This window comes from Lontra canadensis, unplaced genomic scaffold (genome assembly GCF_010015895.1).
Source record: "Lontra canadensis isolate GAN:19392208 unplaced genomic scaffold, GSC_riverotter_1.0 scaffold4, whole genome shotgun sequence".
Lineage (NCBI taxonomy): Eukaryota > Metazoa > Chordata > Mammalia > Carnivora > Mustelidae > Lontra > Lontra canadensis.
Window position 1 is genome coordinate 8,634,647 of NW_022630998.1, and position 25,308 is coordinate 8,659,954.

General features: G+C 33.4%; 1 protein-coding gene across 2 annotated transcripts in view; it reads left to right on the forward strand.

The window, feature by feature from the left end:
- FBXL17 (F-box and leucine rich repeat protein 17) overlaps window positions 1–25,308 on the forward strand; it is a 501,232-nt gene that overhangs the window by 42,958 nt on the left and 432,966 nt on the right. For both annotated transcript variants that reach the window (XM_032845285.1, XM_032845294.1), the window contains exon 4: window positions 3,636–3,767. In XM_032845285.1, the coding sequence (XP_032701176.1) occupies window positions 3,636–3,767 (132 nt within the window). The remainder of the gene's footprint in view (window positions 1–3,635; window positions 3,768–25,308) is intronic.

Consider the following 25,308-nt stretch of genomic DNA (forward strand, 5'->3'; position numbering starts at 1 on the left):
TACATTTTACAATTATGTACATACCTTTTTTTCTCTATAGAATTTTGTTATTATTGAAATTAATAAATGTCTTTTTGTCCCCTTTAGTTTACCTTTTTTTTTTAAAGGTCTTAACACAAATGGAACTAAAGGTTTTTCCACAATTGCATTAGTATAGTGGTATGTAGATAGTCAAATATATCTTCTCGTAGCAGATTTTCTGTGGATAGTCTGAAGGCTCCATTTTGGGTTTTTTGCATACAAGTGCTCTTGCAGTAATGGTCATCTGAATATCTTAACCTTTACCATTATCCTTGAGGTTTCCTGTTCTTGTAGTTGTTTTAGATATCCTATTAGATGTCATAGGTTCTTTCTCTTGGTGTATTCTTATGTTTTGTAGAGGACAGATTCTAGGAGCTTCCTGATAAAGAATATATGGGAGGTAAATCTTTTGAGAATTTGCAGTCTGAAATGTCTCTGTTCTATCCTCACACTTAATTCGTAGTTTGAATCCTGAGTATAGGATTCTAGGTTTGAAGTCCTTTTCCTTCAGAATTTGATGGAATTGCTCTGTTGCCATCTTTCAGCATTGTCATTTGAGGCATTGCTCTGTTGCCGTCTTTCAGTATTGTCATTAAGAAGTTTAATGTCTTTTTTATCCTAATCCTTTGTATGAAATTTGTTTGTCTCTGAAGTCTATAAAATCTTTTTTTTTTATACTCTTTAATTCTGACATTTTGTGTTGATTTGCCTTGCTATGGGTCTGTTTTTGTCATTTGTGCCGGACATGTAAGTGAGCTCTTTCAGCTCACACCCTTTCATCCCGGAATATTTTATAGAATTATTCATTTGAATTTCTTCATTTCTGCCTTATAAACTTTCACATCACCCCCACATTTTCAGCAGTATGCTTTTGCTGTCAGCTATGCATGGTGTACCCCAGTCTAAGAACCCTGTGTTTTACTCGCCCCAGTGAACTCTGATTTTTTTGCTATTGTGGGAGAGTGGACTTGGCAGTGATGGGGAGAGGATCTGAGTGGTTAACTTCTCTCTAAGTAGACTTTAAAGAATCCTGGTGGTTTTTTTTTTTTTTTTCAGGTCTTTTTTTTTTTTTTTAAATTTTATTTTTTATAAACATATATTTTTTTTCCCCAGGGGTACAGGTCTGTGAATCGCCAGGTTTACACACAATCCTGGTGTTTTTAAAGCCAGCTGCACTCTCAATGCCACATGTGTGTGAGCCTATAAGGAGTTTTGTAGTATAGTGATTATCAAGTTGCTTTTACACTTTACCCACTGTTGGCTTTGGAGTCAGCTTTTTCAGGTGTGAGTGATGTGCCATTGTACATTTGTTCTTGAAGTATATGTGTGCTTTTATACATTATTAGATCTGGTAGTTGATCTAATGAATATAATGAATACTAATGAACAAAAATGGTATTTCATGCTCTCTGCAGTGGTAGTAATATTACATAAAATTATCTTTGATTTCTGTTGTTTACAAAGTCATGTGTATTGCCAAACTACTGTGATTTTTCATTTACATTAATAAGTGAAGCAAAAGCTAGAGTTCAGTTAGAGGATAGTATGAAAGTTAAAATGTACTCCTTTTTTCTCATCTGCTTTCCTGGAATTCCTGAAATCTACTTGTGGACCCAATTTAGAATTCCTGAATTAACTGGAACATGGTGGTATATGAGACCATAATCATGGTTTCCCATATTCGTCCATTTTTCAAAGAGGCCTCTTTACATCACATAACCAGGATCAGCCTTTTCATTCATTCAACAAATATTTACTGAGTATCAGCTAAGTTAAACAGAAGACACTGGGCTCCAAGGCCAGTTAATTATCAGGCAAACTTCTTTCTTTGTGGAGTTTACATTTCTAGTGGAATATATAATTGGTTATAGTGTGGCCTAGATGAAGATAACATAGTGTAACTATATCAGCACCCCTGGAAAAATGAACTGAGTTCACATATCATTGCTTTACTTGAAACAGAACTTGAAAGTTTTCTTTAGTTATTAAAGTAACATTTATTTTTAAAAAGTTGTGAGAAGATTGATAGGCAGAAAAGAAAAAAATGCATTACTGCACTAATCAGAAAAAAAAACCACTGTTAACACCTTGGTGTAATGTCAGTCTTTTCTATAAGGATATGCACATATGTATATTTAAATGTGCATAATTTGCAAAAATTGGATTATATTATAAAAACTTGTGTAAAAGTTTCATTTTTCTCAAGTGTGTACTTCATTTTTAATGGCTATATAATATTCAGTTTTCTGAAAACCCTGTAATTTGTATCTTTAGGTGGTTTTCTATATGTTATGATTAAAATATCCTTTTTGCTAATTTCTTATAGTTAAATCTTAGTCAAGTACTTCTATTTAATTCCAAGTTTATTATAAAAAATTTATGGAAATTTTGAAAGAATTTTACAGTGAAAACCTATATACCCACTACCTAGATTGTATATTTAATATCTTTTTTGTATTTTTTAAAATTTTTTATTTTAATTGCAGTTAATTAACATACAGCATTATGTTAGTTTCAGGTGTATAATGTAGTAATTTCACAGTTCCATACGTCACTCTGTGCTCATCATGACAAGTGCACTCCTCAAACCCCATCACCATCCCTCTACCCTACAATTAACATTTTAGTATGCTTACTTTATCACATAATCTATCCAATTATCTATCCCTCTGTATTTAATTTTTTGGTAAAACTAAGTTATATTTTCTCATTTATGCTGAGTAGCCCTCCAGGAAGATTTTTAGTATTATTTACACTCTTACCAGTGGTATTTTGCATACTTCTTTCTAATCCTTGCTGACACCGAGTTTTATTTAATGTAATTTTTTAGATAATTTTTGATATAAAGTTTTACTGAATAAGTTTCTTATTTTAGCTCTAAAATGACTCTATTCATATGTAATACTCATGAAACAGCATTCATTTATAGTTTGCTTTGATCATCTAATCTCAGGTGTAGCTTTTGAAAAGGAATGTATGTAATTTGTTCCTTGTGCTACTTAGTGGTTTTAATGGGAACATTTTACCTGTTTGGTAACTCTTTAAGGTACAGTTGGGATTTCAGTCAGGAAATCTTTAGTTCTTGTGTTTTCAGTTTATGCAATTCCGTATGTCAGTAAGTACTCTAAAATATAATCTATAGCATATTCAGACTTTTTTTCTCTTTCACAGAATAAGTGAGCTCTTGGAGAGAAATGATTGGGGTAATCAGAAGTGGAAGAATCTAATGAATTAAATATTCTTTCATTCGTTAGACCTTTGCCTCACTTCTTAGACCTTTGTTTTGTTCCTTGGAATTGAGCCCTGCAAATATAATAATAAATGATCAGGAGAAATAAAAATGTGAATCTGAGGTAAATGTTAAGGAATCTAGGCCCCTTGGGTAGGCATATAATATAAGGTAGTTGATGCAAGGAAGTAATTAGAAGATGCTAAAACTTACACCATACTGCTTTAAGTTATAGATTGCCTACGTTCTGTTTTATTTTAAAAGTAGTTTATATTTAACTTTGGTATTGCTATTTTTAAAACTTATATGGATATCCCACTAGGAATATGTTATCTTTGTTATTTTCTCAGCATTCAATCAAATCTCTTTTTTTTTCTTTTTACAGCTGGGCTCAAAGTGCAGAGAACTCAAAGATATTCATTTTGGCCAGTGTTACAAGATCTCAGATGAAGGCATGATGGTCATAGCTAAGGGCTGTCTGAAATTACAAAGAATATATATGCAGGAAAACAAATTAGTAAGTACTTGTTATCATCTTTGTGTTTTTTATTGTTTCTGACCTTTCATTTCCTTATAACTTTGCTTACAAATTTTTATCTGCTCATTTTGGTGTTTTAGAGGCAAATACTACTTAAAGCAAGAATCCTCTCAAAACAATGATTTTATGAATTGATCCTATAACTCTACAGGTGCTTTTATGTGATACTTGAAAGTTAAAAATTCCTTTTTTCTATGTTCTGACAGTGAACTAACTCAGGTGAATTGGAAAAAAGTGTTTGTAGTTGCTAAATATAAGTATGTGGTTGTTGTTCCTTCTGATTCCCTAAGGATTGTAATACTTTTAGGTAGTTAGAATTTTTTTTTTTTTTAAGATTTTATTTATTTGGCAGAGAGAGATCACAAGTAGGCAGAGAGGCAGGCAGAGAGAGAGAGAGAGAGAGGGAAGTAGGCTCCCTGCTGAGCAGAGAGCCCGATGCGGGGCTTGATCCCAGGACCCTGAGATCATGACCTGAGCCGAAGCCAGCGGCTTAACCCACTGAGCCACCCAGGCGCCCCGGTAGTTAGAATTTTTTACTGTTAAGAAAGATGTACATGTGTGAAGTAGAACCTTTCATTTAGTATGGTGAAAAATGGGATTTATTAAACTGAGGCAGATAATGTTTGTAGTTATATAGATTTTCATGTTCTAAACACATACATATATAACTCATCACACTTAATGTGTGATAAATTTAAAAAAACATTTAATTTTCTTTTATTGAGATATAATTCACATACTGTCAAATTCACCCTTTTAAAGTGTTACAACCCAGTGGTTTTTAGTATATTCACAAAGTTGTGCAGTCGTTATCACTAATTCTGGAACAGATTCATTATCCCCAAAGAAACTTTGTGCTTGTTAGTTGTCACTCTCCATTCCCCCCTTCCTTTAGCTCCAGGCACCTGGTAATCTACTTTCTATCTCTATGGATTTGCCTGTTCTAGGCATTTCATACAAATGGAATTTACATAGTATTTGGTATTTTGTGTCTGACTTCTTTCGCTTAGCATAATGTTTTCAAGGTTCTTTCATGTAGTAGCATGTATCAGAGCTTCAATCTTTGTAATGGTTGAGTAATACTCCACATCTTTTAGATTTTGATGATAGGTACAGTATAAGTTAACAGAAAAGGTTGTCATCAGGGAGGCACTTGTAGATTCTCCATGTTGAGCAGTAGTATACTTAAAAATGTAGGCAAGGTGTTGTTGCATATTTACAAAGGAGACCTGCTATTTAATTGTATTCCTCAAATAAAGAGCTCTTTTTGTTGCTCCTTGGAATTAGTTTATAAAATTTGATAAATATATCTCATAAATTAATGTAAGTTTTGAAGGGTCTCTAGAAGTGTCAGCGCTTCAAATGAGATAATGCTACTATTTATTTATTTATTTGGGAGAGGGTGGGGTTGGGGAGGGCAGAGGGGCAGAGGCAGAGGGAGATAGAGAATATTAAGCAGGCTCCATGCTCAGCATGGAGCTGGCTGTGGATTTTGATCTCTCAACCCTGAGATCATGACCTGAGCCAAAATCAAGGGTCTGATACTTAAATGACTGAATGACCCAAGTGCCCTGAGATAATGCTACTTTATTATTTTTTAAAGTTTTTATTTATTTATTTATTTTGAGAGAGAGAGAGAAAGAGAGAGAGAGTGTGATTGCCCAACCTGGGGGAGGGGAAGAGGTAGAAACTGACTCTGCTCTGAGTCGGGAGCAAGATGCAGGACTCTATCCCAGGACCCTGGGATGCTGACCTCAGCTGAAGGCAGATGCTTAACCTACTGAGCCACCCAGGTGCCCAATAATGCTACTTTAAAAGAAGATTCCAGTTAGAAAAATCAAAGCACTATGAATTAAAAGTAAATGCTTTTATTATATAGAATTATATTTGCCAATAGAATTATATTTTCTCCTGAGATTATATGGTAAAAATCCTTCATATTTCTCTTTACATTTAATACAAATTTAATAACTTCTTTTAAAACAGTATGATCTTGTAGAATGAACGAGTCTTGTGGGTTAGAGATAGTGCATTTTTTAAAAAAGATTTTATTTATGTATTTGACAGAGGGAGAGAGAGAGCAAGCATAAGCAGGGGGAGAGGGAGAAGCAAGCTTCCTGCTGAGCAGGGAGCCCAGTGTGAGATTCAATCCCAGGACCATGGGATCATGACCTGAGCCGAAGGCAGACGTTCAACTGACTGAGCCACCCAGGTGCCCTGAGATACTGAATTTTTTAAACCTGGTATTCACTCACTTGTATTGTGATTTTGGGGAAGTTACTTAAGCTCTGTGAACCTCCCCTGCAGACAGGATTATTAATACTTGTGTTTTTGCAGGTATATAGCTCTGAGAATTAAATGACATAAGGTCCTTAAATTGTGTAATATAAACTTGAACCCATAGGAGGCACTAAAAAACTAGAATGACATTCTAGTTTTATAACATTTTTATGACATTCTGTCTGTATTTGTTGTCTTTTGGTTTCTACTTTATACTCAAATTGAAGGATGGTAAACCCAACTTAAAATTTTTATATTCTTTACATAATGGGAATATTTGTTGAGTAGTTATTATTTATTTCCTTGTTGAGTAAACACAGAGAAACATTTTCCTTAACACATGAAAATTTTTAGTCAACAGTTTCCCAAAGGAGTTAACTGTATATGTTTTGAAGGTTCTAGTTATGTTCACATTTGTTTTTCCTTAATATTGTGGTCCATTAAAAAGATGCTATATACTTAACATGCTAAGTGAATCAGTTTTACATGTAATATTACTCAGTAAACATTTGATTTCATTGGAAATTTGAAGTTTTAAATCTTAAAGTTCAGTTCAATAAAGTTCCTTCAATTTAAGCTTCTAGAAAGGGAAACTTAGAATCATTTGAACTCTTTGCACTGAGCAATTGAATTATTGATAGCTATCCTCCCATTCGAGCTTTGCTTTGTAGTTTTAGAATTCATGAAATAATGAGAAATCCTTAAATTCTTACAAAGCTGTAATTTTAAGTAGTTAAGGTCTTTTCATCCTGAGAACTATTATTATTAGTCCTTTAAAAACAAGTATTTTATATGGGGTGAATAGAAATAATAGCAGTCTGGTTAAAGGCAAATAATATTAATATACTTTTATATATTTATAAAATTATACTGCATATGTAATTATAGGCAGGAATTATCACTAAACATCACTAAATAGATTTTTTTTTAAGTTAACAACTAATAGAGCTATTTAGAGAATGCTGTGTCTGAAAGGATGCCAACAGAATTTGATTTGTACCGATACTGATCATTAATGAAATTATTTTGCTAATTCTCTTATTGTTTCTTCTCAGGAGTTTTAGAGGTTCATTGTATAGTCTAAATATAATCATAGCATAGTGTTTCTTTGGAAATGTAAACTTTGCTGACTTTAAAATATCAAATTCTCTGCTTTTATATATTGGTAGTACTTAAGTATATGTAGTCTTCATATTCTATCTTGGCCTTTAGATGGCAGCATTGTCTTTGTATATTTCAGTGACATAGCTTTTGTGTCCTTAATATTAACTATAAAGATATAATGCTTGTACATAGTTTCTACAGGTATTATAGTTTATTTTTTAATTTTTGTCCTTTAGGTGGTTTTGGTGTGAATATTTCTTTAAAAAATTTGAAATATTAGTTGCATCTGTAACGTTACAATAAAAACTTGCTATTTTACACAAAATAGAAAGCTATTTGAACATTCTCTGTGGCACTGATTTAAGTAAGGTAAACTTTAGGGGAAGGATTCCTGTGTTTGTCAGAGGGAGAAGTTTTTCTCAGGTGGAAAGTGAGGAAAATGACTTTTCGTTTTAAGGTAGAGTATTGAGGGCATGTACATGTAAAAATCTTCCTCAACAGAGAATGAATTTATGTTTTAGTCATTTTTGAGTGAGACAAGTACCATGATCCTCTATGATGTATTTTGTATTTGCTATGAATCTGTTGTATAGACTTTAGAAGTAGATTTGAAGAATGCAACTATGATGAGCTTCTTGCATATTGTATACAGTTATTTTCCTTCTTCTGGTGATGGCTTTTATATCACATCTGTGTAGTACTGGCTTCAAAGTTATTTTTAAGTCATATTTAGTTTGTATGTACAGTTATTGATTACCTAGACACCTTTTTAAGTATATTGTCTTTGCTTCTTTACTCTTCTTGCTCCAGATCCTGCTCCTTTACTAAAATTTGGACAGAGAAGTTCTTTGGCTATCTTCTTATTCAGTTGTGATGGGGTCAGAGGGATTGGATTATCTGCCAATTATTATACAACCTGACATTTGAAAGTACTAGGATTTTATAATTTATTTCAAAAATAGCTTCTATGAGGGTCATTATATTTTGTTTAGATCTGTATGTGTTGTGCTTATTTAGTCTCTCTCTCTTTTTTTTTTATACCTTCTACTCTATAGAATTGAGTTGTGAACTACTAGGATAGGTTTCTGAATAAAGAAGAAAGTAGTAATGTATTGTGTGTATGCTAGTACACATAATGTATTATGAATAGATTTTAGAAAATTTTAGGGAAGTAATAAATGTTTCCTGGTTAAAACTTGATGTCCTGAAAGTTGATTGTGAACTTTTATTTCTCAATCTCTCGATGAATTTTTGCTTTATTAGTTTTATAATTATATGACATCTCATGGAGTTCTTTGGTGGCTGCCATGACATTTTTTTATGATTTTTTTTGTTTATTTATTTATTTTTGGAGGTTTGCATGTATGAATTCACATCTTCAGGCCTTCTTAGAGGCTGTAAGCATTTTGAGGGGTGATTGAGTCAAATGTCCTATTTAAGTTGAACTAAATTCAGTTCATACCTTGATCCTAATGTTTCTCTCTTTCTCTCTCTCTCTCTTTTTTTTTTAAGGATTTTATTTATTTATTTGACAGAGAGAGAGAGATCACAAGTAGGCAGAGAGGCAGGCAGAGAGAGAGGGGGAAGCACGTTCCTTGCTGAGCAGAGAGCCTGATGTGGGGCTTGATCCCAGGACCCTGGGATCATGACCTGAGCCAAAGGCAGAGGCTTTAACCCACTCAGCCCCCCAGGAGCCCCAATCCTAATGTTTCTTACTCATGTGACTTGGGTTAAGTTCTTAATTTTTGTGCTTTCATTTCCTTGTTTGCAGAAAGGGCATAATGCTACCTCAAACATGTTCTTATGAGCATCAGACTAAATGAGATTTAGAAGCAAAGTACCAAGTTTGTTTTATGGTCCCCAAAATAAGAAGTCTTCAATAAACGTTTCTTTACTTCCTCTTCCTTCCAGAGTTTACTTTCTGGAGTCTACCAATTTGAATTGGGCTGTCACTGCCCAATATTACCTACAGTGATCTGATTTCACCCTTAAGCTATTCACAGTTTTATTCCTCTTTGCTGCTTGGTGTGATTTGAGGTTGTTGCTGCAGCTAAGTAAATGCCCTGGTAGTCATGTTATCATCAACTGGCGTGTGTAAAGTAAACATTTGCATCAGAGTTTAAATAGCTGTAGCTAATTCAGCATTATATTAAGGCTTGTGTTTCCTGACTCTATTGCTTTTCAACTTAGAGTTACTATATTAAGGGATTTAGTCCCCCTCTTTCCATCAATTCTCCCACGGCATTTCTTTTATTTCTCAAACACTCCTTGTGTGGTGAATTTACCTGTAATCCCAGAGTTAAGTAATTTACATTTGTGAGGGATTCCCTTTTCTAAATATTCATTTTAACTTCCAAATCTCCTAGGGTAGATATTTGCCTTCATTGTCATTTACTCCTCCTCCTCCTCCTCCTCCCTCCTCCCTCCTCCCTCCTCCCTCCTCCTCCTCCTCCTCCTCCTCCTCCTCTTCTTCTTCTTCTTCTTCTTCTTCTTTTCTCCTTTTTAGAGTAGGAGATAAGTGGGGGAGGGGCAAAGAGAGAGGGAAGAGAGAGACTCTTAAGCAGGCTGTATGCTCTCCTCCTGGAGCTTGATAGTGGGCTTGATCTCATACCCTTGAGATCATGACCTGAGCTGGAATCAAGAGTTGGAAGCTTAACTGACTGAGCCATCTAGGCACTGCCCTTTTCTCACTAAATGGAGTAGGCATTTACTCACTTACATCCAGAGTGGTAATTTCCAGTAAACCCTGGTTCATGAATGTGGCACTGTAAAGAAGGCGACCTAAAGATACTGAACCTTATCTTATTATTGAATGCTACATTTCAGAATTTTGCTGTCATTTGTTGTTATTTAAAAATATTTAGTAATTACTTTTTATTGAGTATGATGTGCCAGCACTATGCAGTTTTACATAATTAATCCTCAAAACCATTATATGAGGCAGTCTTATTTTTATTCTATTTCACAGATGAGGAAATTGAGACCTTGAGAGGTTAAGTAACAATAAATAAGTGTCAAAGTCGGCATTGTAACCCAGATCTGTTAGATACCCAAACTTCTGTCCTCAAATCTTTTCATGGAAATCACAGATGGAGTTAACCTTTTAACCATGCAGTAATTTCCAAAAGACCTTATCTGCCTTTAAAACACTTACTGACAGGTGCTGTGAGATGTCAAAGGAAGAAGTTAATTATTAGCATAAGCAGAAAAGAGACATATCTTTTTGCTAGGATGATAACTGATTTCAGGGGAAGTACCAATGGAGATTTATTGAAACTCTTCCTGGAAAATTCCTAAAATTATCAAAGGAAAACGGTTTTATAGGTGGTGTTGTTTTTTTTTTTTAAGATTTTATTTATTTATTTGACAGAGAGACATGACAAGTAGGCAGAGAGGCAGGCAGAGAGAGAGGGGGAAGCAGGCTCCCTCCTGAGAGAGGGCCCAGTGTGGGGCTGGATCCCAGGATCCTGAGATCATGACCTGAGCCGAAGGCAGAGGCTTAACCAGGTGCCCCCATAGATGGCATTGAATATTCATCTTAATCCTATATGAATATGAACATCATTAACTTTAATAGTAGAATTGCATTCTTTATGCAAAATATTTTACTTTGTAAAAGCATAGTATTTTATATTTTTTGTGAAATTTGTATTCAGAAACTAAATACCATTTCATTTTTGTCCAGATTTAAAAGAAATGTGAATGAATCAATGAACTGGTAATTTTCTACTCTGTTTCTTAATATTGTCTCAGATGTTCATTCAGTTCATTTAATATTTGAATACCTAGCATGGGCCAGGCTCTATGAGAACTGTTGCGAAATTAAGTTAAACTGCTAAAGGGAGGAGATCCCTGTCTAGTTATAAAAGTGCTATGGAAATGCCAATTACAAAAGTAGTTACTTCTATAAGAGATAAGAGAAGAATCAGGAAATCCTGTAAATAGTAGCTGACATTTGAACTGGGTCTTGAACCATATATAGTGTTGTGATGAATATGGTGCAGGTGAACATTTTTGGGGGTGCTTGCAATTGTGGGAAACAGTACTAACAAAGACAAGGCATTGTGAAAATATATGGAATGTTTAATATGTTGTAGGTGTTAAAATAAGATTTTATAGGCAGGGCAGTGGGGGAAGTAAATTAAGTAGAAGTGGAAGGAAGTAGAAGTGGAAGGAAGTAAAGGAAGGTTGGGATCAGGATAAGACTTTTGAATGTCATGCTGAGGAATTTGTGTGTATCTAGGTAATGGGAAATATAGCATGGGATTTCAGCAAATGTGAAATGTGATCAAATTTTGGAGTCTTATATATATATTTTTAATTTTGAGAAATTAACAAAAACAGAATACAAAAAGTGACAACATCTATATGCCCATCGTCTACACATTGACAGTTGTTTAACATTTTGTTAAATTTGCTTCTTTTTGAATTAATAAAGCAAATAAATTTTAAGTCTCTATTGTCTTGCTCCCCATATCATTTCCACTATCTCCTAGAAAAACTACTATGATGACCTAAAATTTAATTTAAAAATTAAAAAGAAAACTTTAACATACATAATAGATACCATGAACAATATAGTATTGCTTAGTTTGTATAACTATATATATAGTTCGTAAACTATAGTTTTTGTAAAATATGTACAAACTATAGTTTGTAAACTATATATATAGTTTTTATTTGATGTCATATTGTTAAATATCTGTTTTTACAAAGTATTTATCATCCTACCGTTTGCATTTTTACTTTTTAAAAAAAATATTTATTTATTTGACAGAGAGAGTGAGAGCACAAGCAGGGGGAGTAGCAGGCATAGGGATAGGGAGGGATAGGGAGGGATAGGGAGAAGCAGACTCCCAACTGAGTAGGGAGCCCAACACAGGGCTCAATCCCAGGACCCTGGGATCATGACCTGAGCTGAAGGCAGACGCTTAACAGACTAAGCCACCCAGGTGCCCTTAAATTGTTTTTGACATCTAGCCATAATGAATATGTAATTCATTCTTTGTAACTGTTAGTGTTCTGTCCATTCCTTACTTACTGGAGGACACTTGTATTGCTTCCAGTGTTTTACCATTATAGACAGTGTTGCTGTAAAATCCTTGTGTAAGTCTCCACACTTATCTCTTAAGAATTTCTCTAGGATCTACATCTAGAAATGTAATTAAGATATGTATATTTTCACATTTTTACTACATCATGCCAAATTGCTCTTCACGAATAATTGAAATCAGGGTTTGCAGGTTTATCCTGATAGATTGTCAACTTTTTTTTTTTTTAAAGATTTTATTTATTTATTTGACAGAGATCACAAGTGGGCAGAGAGGCAGGCAGAGAGAGAGGAGGAAGCAGGTTCCCTGCTGAGCAGAGAACCACCTCCCACTCCGCCCCTCGATGCGGGACTTGATCCCAGGACCCTGGGATCATGACCTGAGCCAAAGGCAGAGGCTTTAACCCACTGAGCCACCCAGGTGCCCCCAATTGTCAAACTTTTTTGAGGGCAGGGAGTATCTAGTTATTCTTTTATCCATCCCCCATCATTGTGCACATAATAATAATCAATAAATGTTGGTTTAGTGACAAATGGATTATTACTGAATTGAATATACTTTTAAAATGTATTTTTTCAAGTGTTTTTGGAATATGCTTTAAAAAGAAGATGGATTTAAGTATATAAAAAAAAGCTTGAAAAATAGCTTAAAGATTCAGAGTCAATAGTTTTCTGACTTCTCACATAAGTAAATTTCTTTGTTCTGGATATTATATTAGTGATACCATTCTTTATGTATCAAATATATCTAGCCAAAGTCACTAATGAAGGAGATTATTCTAGAATGGTTTCTTTTAGCAATACGCAGTTCTGAACAACTAGATTATAATTTATATTCTTATTAGAATTACATGGGCTTATACATTCTTATTGTTAACAGAATTAGTTTTGTTTTGTTGAATAGTATTCAAAAGACCCACTTTAATTAAAAGCAGAAGTTATTTGGCAGAAAAATAATTTGAAAAACAAAGTTAAAATATTGGCAGATTTTTCAATCTGAAGAATAAATATGTTTTTACTCATTGTATATTTTTTGCTAAAGCTTATCCTATCTATTTTTAATCTATTCTTACCTTTCTCCTGGGGTATCCTTTTTTAATGTTTTTTAAAATTACTTTTTCTCTTTTTAAAAAAAATTGTAATTTTTATTGAGATTTTTATTTTAATTCCACTGTAGTTGACATATAATGTTATATTAGTTTCAGATGTACAATAGAGTGACTCAACTATTCTATACGTTACTGTCATCATTTAAGTGTATGCCTCTGGGTATCTATATTAGGTATTTTGGTAAGGATATAAATGAATTGTATTCCATCATTTGAAAGGCAGAGAAAACTTTGCGTGTGTATGTCTGTGTGTGTGTGTTTTGTGTCTGGTGTGTATACCTTTTCCTCCCCTGTGTACCAGTGTGGCATGGAGGGCTGGCAGTGAGTTGAATAATATCCAAAGAATTTTTATTCAAAATGCAGTAGTTTTTTACCCAGCATATTTACTTGCCTAATTGTATTAGTTTAGTAAAATTAAAATTGGTTCACGAACTCAGGACTTATCAAGTGATGATATGAGATGCTCAAATGCAAATAGCATCTCCGGAGGAAGCTAACCTATTATTACAAGTTCCAATACAGATAGTCCAGTTTTGACAATGCAGAATTTATTATGGCTAAAAATAGGAGACTCCAAATGGTATTTACTTGGTCTTTAAAAAATTTTTTTTTTCTGGATGGAATTCTAGATTACTAAAAATATCCAACTTGTTTTGGGTTTAAAATTTATAGTTGGTAGTTATTTCTAGTGTTGGGATTCTTTTGCTGGTGTTATTTTCCACTTACATATTCTTTACTTGAGATTTTTTTTTTAAGAAGATGTAATTTTTGTTTACTTTCTTTTAGCACCACATGTTTAAAAAATCAAAGATTTGGAGCAAGTCAAATTATCTTAGATACAAGTGTGAAAGTGCTGTCTAGGGTTTTTACTCAGGTGTTGGTTATAGGAGATTGTGGATTGAGAAGGGAAATGCCTAGTCATTAGACTTAACAAATAGAAATTTTCTAGCGTTGGATGGCATTGGGATTCTGGGAGTGCATTAGACCTGTCAGTTATGAGTACATGTTCTTCAGCTACCTTTCTAGACTGTCAGTCAACAAGTAAGATGTATTGTTTGGATCTAGTTGGCTTGTGTTTAGCTTTCCACAGTAATGAGGTGCTAGGGTTTTAGGATACCTAAGACTTAATCCCATTTATTATTTTAGTGGTTAAGCTTAAGGGGAAAAGAATTAGCGGATTTAGGGTTTTTTTTTTGTTGTTGTTCTTGTTGTTTATTTGTTTGTATTTTTAGATTTGCCTTTCTGAATATCATTTACAAACTACAGTTGAATTTGGCTACCAGGTGATAGGATGCTTCTTTTCTAGCATTTTTTTACAGTTATTATCAAAAAGATAAGTTGCTGTGAAAGTGCTATGCCTCTTGGGCTTTCACCAGTGATCCTTTCTCCAGGTAAAAGGTCTACAGATTGTGCTCCTGTCTAGGTAACTTGTGTGGTGAGTACTGTTCGTATTCCTGCTACCAGACTTTGCCTATTCATATTATACCTAGGTTATCTTCTTTTGCTGTCTTTCTTGAAGTTCTTGTTAGAAGTCTAAACATGAAGTTGCCTACTGGTCAGTTGAAGGCTGAATCGTCCTGAGAGTGTTGGGGTAAATTCTTTTCCTTGGATTGCACCTTCTGGTTTTTAGTAGTTGAGTACTTGAAAAGCCAGATGAAGTTTGTACTCTTTTTGATATGTACTTAGTTTTTAAACTCTCTTATTGCATCTTACTTGTGTAGCCACATCAAATTTAGATCACAGAAATGATCAATATAGTATTTTTCTTTAGTAGCTACTGTACTTCACTATTTTGGGTTTCTAAAATATAGAAGTGAATTACTTTAGGAGTGTACTTGGGGGTAGAAAATTTAGAGTGTCTATTACCAGGTTTTCATGGACTGTTTTTGATTTAAGCTTAAAATCTAGAATATTTGTCATTCATTTTAATATGATTTATAAATGGATATATTGAGAATGTGTAATTCAAAGAAAAATAAATCAGAGTCCTTCTAGTTGAACTATATTTGGGTGATTATTATCTTTTATTTTTCTCCTTTTGAGTATATCTTTGAGAAAATAAAGAGGAAAATTATTGCTTAAATGCCTATCTGAATGCCTATAGATTATAAAATTATTTTCATGATGTATGTTAGCTTTTCATTTTGACTCATCTGAGAACATGGTAGAATTAGGTTAAATTTTGATTTGTAGATTTTCTGACTAGTGAGTCAAATGAATTTCCATGTCTTTTTACTAGGTTAATGTTAACTTTAAATATTTGAATATTATTTTGAGTAGCTTGATATTTCATATGTTTTAAGGTGTTGCAGGACATAATTTTGTACACATGTATATACCCTTCTACTGTTGACATATTAATAAGTATTTTTCTCATTATATAAAATTGTAGGAAGTTCTATTATGTGATCTTGTATACATTCCATAAATTACATTTGTTTTAAGCCTATGAGTGAAGAACTTAATACAAAACGGTGTGAAAGATAATGATATATATTCCACTGAATTCAGTTATGTCCTAAGACATTTCTAAAGATTGACCTTTTATTTTTCACATCCACAATCCAGGAATGCTCTTGATAAAATACTATTTTCATCATTTCAAAGATTGCTCCAGTTACTAGTCTCTATTCTCATTACATTATCAACTTGTCCATTTACTCTTCATTTTTCTTATCATCTTGCTTTCTTCTAATGAGTGTTTGATATGTTCAAACTCAGCTAAATATTATTTTTGTCAAACTTTCTTTAAGAATTCCACCACATTTATTACCTTCCTATATCCTGTCAGCTCTTCCTATATTTTATAATATCTTATTAATCCACTGATACCTTGTTGTAGGTTTCAAGGCTTTAGTTTAATCGTATAAGCTTCTTGTAAATGGGAGTGATAATGTCTTTTTTTCAACATGTGGTTAGTATCTGACTCTATCTGTCAGTGTTTTACTTAAATGGCTTTTAGGAGTTCTTAAAATTAAAGGTCTTCTACATAAAAATCGTGAAGTTTTTTAAAAGGACTGTTAATGAAAATGAACCATTAGTTCTGGAAAAATTACTTTTGTGACAAGGAAGAAAGCTGTTAAAATTAGCATTTTTAATGAGACATTTTAATAACTTTTTAAAAAAAGATTGTTATTTATTTGACAGAGAATGCGAGAGAGTGCAACCACACAAGCAGTGGGAGAGGCAGAGGGAGAGGGAGAAGCAGGCTCCCCACTGAGTAGGGAGCCCAATTGGGGATCCAACCTAGGACCTGAGCTGAAGGCAGATGCTTAACCGAATGAGCCACCCACGCATCCCCACATGCCAGAAACTTTAAAGATGACTGTTTATACTTTGGTATATACATATAATGTAGCTTTCAGCACATAAGATTCAGTTTTTATTAACAAATGAATTGGTGAAATATGCTTTATTCTATAGCAGTGTCAAGTGATTCTTCATTAGTGTTCATACCAGAAGAATGTCGGTGATAGCTTGAGAAAGTAAAAATCCCAAAGAAGTCTGAACTCTTCAAGAATTAAGTAGTTTTCAGGAAATGATTTTATAAAACTGAACATTGAAATTTGTGTCTTTAAAAATTTTTTATTGTTAATTTCATTTCTTGGTTTACATCCCATTGAGGATATTTGACTTTAGTGCTTCCACCAATGCGTTTTTTTTTTTCCTTCTTTCTAATAGCTCTAACAAAAATCTTTCCAAGACTGCTAAGAATTGTGTTTTTTTTTTTTTTTCCTTTTGTAAAACTTTAATCACTTGAGTCTTGAAAAGATGGAAGTTATCAAGTTGCTTCTGTGGGTGAGTTTGTTTAGAAGAGCTTGCTTTTATTGTTGCCATTAGAAAGAGATAGATGAAATATAATTTTTGATAAGTATCTTGGTTGCTTGGTACCAACAAAATGCACCACAAATCTGGTGTTAAATTTACTTAGGATACTGATGTTGCATGCTTAGAGAGTAATACACTATACAGAAATGACACTGACAAGTATTCTTTCAAAAATACTTTATGTAAAAGTCTTAGTCCATAATTTCATAAATTGATTCCATTTATATTATTATCTTTTTGTTCTTTAAAATGTTCTGATGATTTTGTAGAGTCAAAAATTGGGGAAAGAATAACCAAAAGAAGCATAAATAGGTATCTTACTAGAATAAGGCAGTTTATATGTTCCTTTTCTTGGAAATTGAAGTGGCATTTGGAAAACTTAAGGAAAAAAATTAGGCAAGTATTTGCTCAGACAACTGTATTTTAATCTTGGGTTAAGATGTATTTTTTTCAGTCTAGAAATGATATCTTTTTCTGGTACACGTTGGTGGTTTTAGGCTGTAAAGTTAGTCCAAGCATATAGGAGTCATCTCTTTTTAATATATAAAAGTGTATTTAAACCAGTCACATTTTCTAATTTTCTCTACATTATGATATTTTTTGATTACAGAGTCAGAGTCAAGAATTTTTTTTGTTGCTTTTTAGAAGAATATAATTGGGCAGACTGCTGATCAGTATAAGAATAGGAGATACTTCATGTATAATCTTTTCTAGTGGTAAATCATTTTCACTCTAGTGTATGCATTTGCCTAGTGTCATAGGTTAATTCTTTAAATGTTTGTGCCTTTCCCTTTTCTATTAAAGCATACCATTCTTCAGCTGTTGTAGAAACTGATTTCTTTCAGTTATTATAATCAGCTTGTAATCACCTTAATGCTTACCTCCCGTATTTGCGATTTTGTATTTGCACATGTCTAAGATTATTTATTTTTATGCATTATAATATTAAAGGTGCACTAGATTTGCTTGCATATGTTATTGATCATGCACTTCCTTCTTCTGACCTTTTAAAAAGTTAAGAAAATTCCTGTTTCTTAAAAAAAAAGCTGATGACTTAACCTTGAAAGTGATCTTAAAGGCCTCCAAACCTGCTTCCTATAAATCCCTTTATTGCATGCCTAATAATGAGCTATCCATCCTTGTGGATATGTATGGAGAGGATTAGTTATTGATGAATACTCAAGAACTCATGCAGTATTTTAATGACAGTTGAAAAATTACTAATAGAATGGTGCCAAAATGATATTTGATCAGATTTTTCTTCTTTCTAGCATTTAGATTATTAATGCCTTTAAAAAAAAAGATTACATAAACTCAGTACATTATTTAGACATGAGTAGGGAAACTTTCTCACACCAAATTAGTATGAGAATTTAACAATTGAAATGATTGCCTTTTGTGAATGCATGCATTGTTTTAGGAGATCTTTCCATTTTTTGGTGGTGCGTCACAATACCCACTAAATAGTGCTCCCGGTAAAACTGTTTTGGTTTCATTTACTATTAACATGCTCATTGACAGCTGGCCTTTACTAATCTCACACCATGGGTTTGAAACTTTTTCCTTAGAGCTTTATAGTTGAATTACAATACATTGTGTCCTTTGTTTTCTCCTGGAAAAGGATTTAAACAAACTTTCTATTGCACTTGTTGAATATGTATTTCATAGTAACCACCATGAAGTTTGCAGCATTTAAGAAGATGAAGAAGCAAAGATAAAAGATACACATTCAAGAATGCTTGGTTTCACAGTTGCTGCATAATCCTTTCTGCTGTCATTGGTACCCTAACCCTGTACCTACCAGAACAAAAGAAACTGAATTGGAAATTGTGGGAGCTGGGGAACATTCAGTTGGCAGCCCATCGCATGGCCCATAGGCGTTGTCAGGTCTCAGTTTGATGCCCTTTATTCTTTCTGACAGATGTGAGGTAGGGTCTATGAGGGGGAAGTCATTACTAGAGAGAGGGCAGTGTCAGATCAAAAGTAACCAGTGATCAAACAAGGTAAAGGGCTGTGGAAAATAGGCTCTCTTTCTGGCCTCAACACCTGCCTGATCACTGAAGGGAATAGTCCTTATGTGTCAGGGAAAGTTGATTTTCTTTGATGTACAGTGAATTAGAAGTCAGAATGGAAGCTTAACTGGAGTACAGAAGATTTTTACTTCCTAGTTCTTGGGCAATTTGGATGCTTAAGTTTTTTACTTTAATTATCTAGAAGTTAGAGAAGTCATTCTCTGTTGAATAAAATATTAAAGTTTTCCCATACTAACTTTGTTAACACTATGTATTTAGAGATAGTACTAATGCACAAGTTTTAGTGCAGTATAGAACAGGCTTTAGAAGTCACCAAACTCTTCTTTCAAGCATCTAATTATGACTTTAATCAGAACATTTATAAACTTATAATAATGACTATAAAGTGGAGAGTGCTCGGCTTGGCACATAGTAGGTCCCTGCATGATAAAATTTTGGAAGTTACCTTGCTAAGTAATTTCAGTAAGTTTGAATTAACTTTTTCTCTCTAAGTACTTATTGTTATATTTTCTCTTAAGGTAGTCCTTTCTAATCAAGTCAGTTGAAAGAAAATTTAAGGAGAATCTCATTGGGGTTTTGTATGTATGGTTCTTTTTTCCATGCCCTTTCATCTTTAGATAGCATATGACCAATGTCTAGAAGAAGGATGCTATTTTTATCTTTCATTAGCTTGCTATATTGATAAATTGACAATTGAGACATATTTCTAAAAATTTCAATTATGGTGTTTTCCTTTACATTAATAGCAAAGATTTGATCTCTACTAGTTTTCATTGTCTCAACTTTCAGTATTTTAAATAGTGCTGAATTTCATTCATTTCATAAGTAGTTAGCAGTCATTTTGTCCTCAAATTCTAGAAATAAGATTTTCTTAGAATTACTGATTTTTGAATAAGAAGAATAGTCTTAGTTCCTCAGCCTTTTAAAAGTGATTTTTAATCTAATAATTTGTCTGACTCTGTATCTTTTCATGAACTCTTATAATTGTTTTTGATACTCTTAGGTAACCTAAATCATCTTCCTTTATACATTTAGAACTATAAAAGAATATAAAATATATATTACATTGTATTAACTTCATATTAAATTAATATTTGGCTTCTAGACTACTGTTGGCTGTAAGTATATTTTATGCTTGAGAAATTTTAGAATAATATATTTGAGCATACTTCTAACTACTGATATTTCTGATTTGGCCTTTAAACAAACTTTGCTTATAAATTATCATGAATATGTTTGTATTTTTAAGGACTTTGACTTAGGCGTTCTTATGTTGACATTGGGTAAGATATATTTTTTTATTTGATTTATTTTATTCGGAATAAAATGTCTTATAAATTAGGATTCTGTATCTAGTTCTGAAGCTCTTTGAAATTTAAGAAATTTATTACAGTTGTATCACACATTTAAATACAAGTAGACTCATTTTTTTTCTTTTTTTTAAAATTATGGATGTTTTAGGTGTATAGCAATATAACTTTTTTTTTAAAGATTTTATTTATTTGACAGACAGAGATCATAAGTAGGCAGAGAGGCAGGCAGAGAGAGGAGGAAGCAGGCTCCCTGCTGAGCAGAGAGCCCAATGTGGGGCTCGATCCAAGGACCCTGGGATCATGACCTGAGCCGAAGGCAGAGGCTTTAACCCACTGAACCACCCAGGTGCCCCGCAATATAACATTTTTAATAGGTTTGCCCTAAACAGCATCTGTAGGACTGCAAATTGAAACCAATATGATAATATTACTCTGATTTAGGGAGGAGAATAATTTTGATTTGGGACTTGGTTCTTGAGAACACTTCTCCAGTCTCTCCTTCAATCTGAATATTTGCAAAAAGAATTTGAGTGTGCTGATATTTTAATACTATTAGGAAGAAACATTTGTGAAAGGTAAATTTCTTTAAGTAAATGTCAGTTTTTTCAAAAAGGACCTTAGCAACATAAAATTTTGCTAGTCATAATCTTTGGTTTATGGCATACTGTCATAATTGGTCCATGAGTGATCTTATTTTCTTACAAAAGTTAATTTATCTAAAAACTATTTAACATTTACTCAAGAACCCCCTGTCTTAAAGTAAGAACTAGTAGATTGCCAGTAACTTTCATCTACCCGTGTATTCCTTCCCTTTCTCATCTCTGACTCCCCTTTACAGGTAACTAGAAGTAACCACTATCTTGAATTTTATGATTATCATTTTTCCCATTTTGTTACATATGTATATGTGCCTAAACAATAGATAGTTCAGTTTTTACTTGTTTTTAATCAGGTAAATTTCTGAAGAGATCATTGATGAACTGGTAAAAACAGTGCTTTCTCAAATATTTTAATGTATTATTTAAGAGTAATTTAATTTTGTCAATATAAGGAAATATGTTTCTGAACTTAAACTTGGTATTTTTTACATTCAATTTGTGATATAGTCTCTGCTGTATTTTCATGTTATTTTAGATCTATTTTAGATCTTTTAGATATTTTAGATCTTTAGAACTTTGATTGAATGTACAATATCTATATGTTGTTCCCTTACAGTTTGCATCTTTCATTTATAAATTATAAATATAGGGAGGCAAGTCTTTTCTTAGTTTTGGTTTATTGTAACTGTAGAAATTTCTGTGACTTGATGTACAGGTTAGAAAAGTTCCTCTTTTAGGTGATAGAAGTAGCTGGTTAGGAGAATAGCTAAATAATTACCAGTTTGGTATGGAAGAAAGTGAGTTTTAAGCTTACCAAATGACCTTTATGTTTTACTTATCAATTTAATGTGTCACTTGTCTTTTTTCATAGGGTTAAAGTGATTGAGCTAAATTTCTCTGATTGCTAAATATACTATTGATTTAAAAACAGCTTTTGGGGGCAAGAAAAACTATATTACATATTTACGTTGATTTTTAAAACTTTGTGTGATTTCAGAGCTACTAATTTACAGAAAAGTGTCTTTTTCCCCCCAGTGTAGTTCATTAGATTGGTTAGTAAGTACGTATTGGTCGATAAATAAGTTTTGGTGAAATCAAACCAAATGGCAAATTTGCTTGACTACAGGTGGATTTTTCTCTAGTTTCTATTTTTTAACATGGAGTCCTTGTAAAATAAAAATAAATATTCATATTGCCTTCATGTTCTTGGTAATCCTTTGGAAATATGGTTGATTATACCTAAGAAGAGTTAGTATTCAGAATGGCTAATAATTTGTATATTGAATGAGCTAATTAATATCATTGGAGATCAAATTAGCACATTTCAACTTTGATTACAACAGATTTTTTTCCCTCCTGAGCAAGTTATAATCAATTCCATTTACAAGAATGTAGGATATACATGTTTTTTTAAAGATTTTTTTGTTTATTTGAAAGACAAGAGATCACAAGTAGGCAGAGAGACAGGCAGAGGGAGAGAGAGGGGGAAGCAGGCTCCCTGCTGAGCAGAGAGCCCCATGCGGGGCTTGATCCTAGGACGCTGAGATCATGACCTGAGTGGAAGGCAGAGGCTTAACCCACTGAGCCACCCAGGTGCCCCCATGAATGTAGGATATACATTTAGTCTTTGTACCAATCTTCGTTTTTAGGAGATTTTTCAATCCAACTGGAAAACTCATGCATATTATGTGTGTGTGTATGCATGCATACATACATATATTTGTATAAGTATATATTTATAAAATAACATATTTATAAAATAAGGTTGGTGAAGTGATTTCAGATTAATGTAATTGGAATTTAAAATGGAGATCATTTTTCCCCTTTTTTATACTGATGAACTATGCTTTGTTGGCGCCACAAAGGAGTCCAAGAGGTCCATTTATTATTTACTGTTGATTCATCTTTTCTCTCCAAAATATATCTTGGTGAGATTGTTTGTGAATAATAAATGCAGTTGGCAGAAAGCATTTAGGGTTGTAGTTTGAGAAGCTACATGTAGTTCATTCCTTGAGGTTTATTCAGTGTTTTGTAATATGAGGTACACCTGAAGAAACAAAGCAGTACTCCCTTGTTTGCTTTTTTTTTTTTAATTTCTTAAAAATTAACATATAATGTATTATTTGCCCCAAGGTACAGGTCTGTGAATCATCAGGCTTACATATTTCACAGCACTCACCATAGCACATATCCTCCCCAGTGTCCATAACCCAGCCACCCTCTCCTTATCCCCTCCCCCTAGCAACCCTCAGTTTGTTCCGTGAGATTAAGAGTCTCTTATGGTTTGTCTCCCTCCTGATCCCATCTTGTTTCATTTTTTCCTTCCCTAAACCCCATGACCCCTCTCCCTGCCTCTCAAATTCCTCATATCAAAGAGATCATATGATAATTGTCTTTCTCTGATTGACTTATTTTGCCTAGCATGATACCCTCTAGTTCCATCCATGTTGTTGCAAATGGCAAGATTTCATTTCTTTTGATGGCTGCATAGTATTCCATTATATATACCACATCTTCTTTATCCATTCATCTGTTGATTGACATTTGGGTTCTTTCCATAGTTTGGCTATTGTGGACATTGGTGCTATAAACATTCGGATAGATGTGCCCCTTTGGATCACTACCCTTGTTTGCTTTTTGAAAGAAGTATCAAATGATTTTCTAAACATATAATGGTATTATTTCTTTTTTTTTTCTCAATGCATACCAATCATTTGGATAATTTAATGGAAAAAAGTTATCACATGGTTTATAGCGTCATTAAATACATTGATTTATGATATTTGAGAGAATAGAAGCTAAGCTTACAGGTGAAGATTGAAAGTGGAGTGACATTTTATGCCGTAGAAAATGATACAAAAGCTTGGAAATAAATGATGCTGTAGTTTCAATTGGTATAATTCTGTAAAATATATTTTCCTTGGTTTCTTTATGGTTACTAGCTACATGGATCAATTACATTTTTTTTATAAGCCCTTGGGGCACCTAGGTGGCTCAGTCAGTTAAGCGTCTGCCTTCAGCTTGGGTCATGATCTTGGAGTCCTGGATTGAGCCCTGCATCGCATTCCCTGCTTAGTGAGGACTCTGCTTCTCCCTCTGCCTCTGCTCCTCCCCCCACTTGTGCTCTCTCTCTCTCTCTCTCTCACTCTCTCTCTCAAATAAAGAAGACTTTTAAAGAATAATTTTTTATAAGCCCAATATCTTACCGTTCACTCATTTTTAAGCATTTCTTGAATACTAATTACATACACAGTATTGTGCTTCCAGACCCAGTTTTTGGGGTCATGCCAGCCTACTTTATAGTAACTTTTAAGTAATAGGAGAAATGTCTTAGTATCTTTTTTTTTCTTTAAAGAGCCTGCTGCAGAGGAAAGTAATACCCCGCAACCCTGGGATCACAACCTGAGCTGAAGGCAGATGCTTAACTGAGCCACCCAGGCACCCCTCTTTTAGTTTTTTTAATTTAAAAATTTATTTTTTATTTTATTCATTTTTAAAGATTTTATTTCTTTCAGAGAGAGAGAGAGAGAGAGAGAGCAGGAGCACGAGTAAGACAAAATCAGAGAGGGAGACAAGCCATAAGAGACTCTTAACTATAGGAAACAATCTGAGGGTTGCTGGAGGAGAGGTGGGGGGGATGGGGGTAACTGGGTGATGGACATTAAGGAGGGTATATGATGTAATGAGTTGGGGGTATTATTGTATGCAACTGGTGAATCACTGATCACTACCTCTGAAATTAATAAACACTATATATTAATTGAATTTAAATAAAGTAAGAAGACACTGAGAAATGTAAAATGCCTACATAACCCCCTTACTGTCATAAAACAATGCATGTGCATAGTTGTGGAGTTCTAATAATATAGAAAAGTAGAAAATGAAAAGTGAAAGACCTTGCTAATCCTTCTGATAATTATTTACAGATAACTTTCAATTCATAGAACAATATGTATGCATATGTTCTTATTTTAAAAATTTATACTACATATTCTGTTCTACAATACATTATTGCTGGATAGTTAGGGTCTTTCTTTTCCCTCCATAACAAATGATAGAACCACAAATTTCACTGGTTTTCTGTTTCCTATGTGCTCCCCCCACTTAAGATTTTTATGTATTTGAAAGAGAGTGCGTCCAAGCATGAGCACGTGTGAAAAAGAGAGAGCAAACAGACAGAGGGACAGAGGGAGAAGGAGAAAGA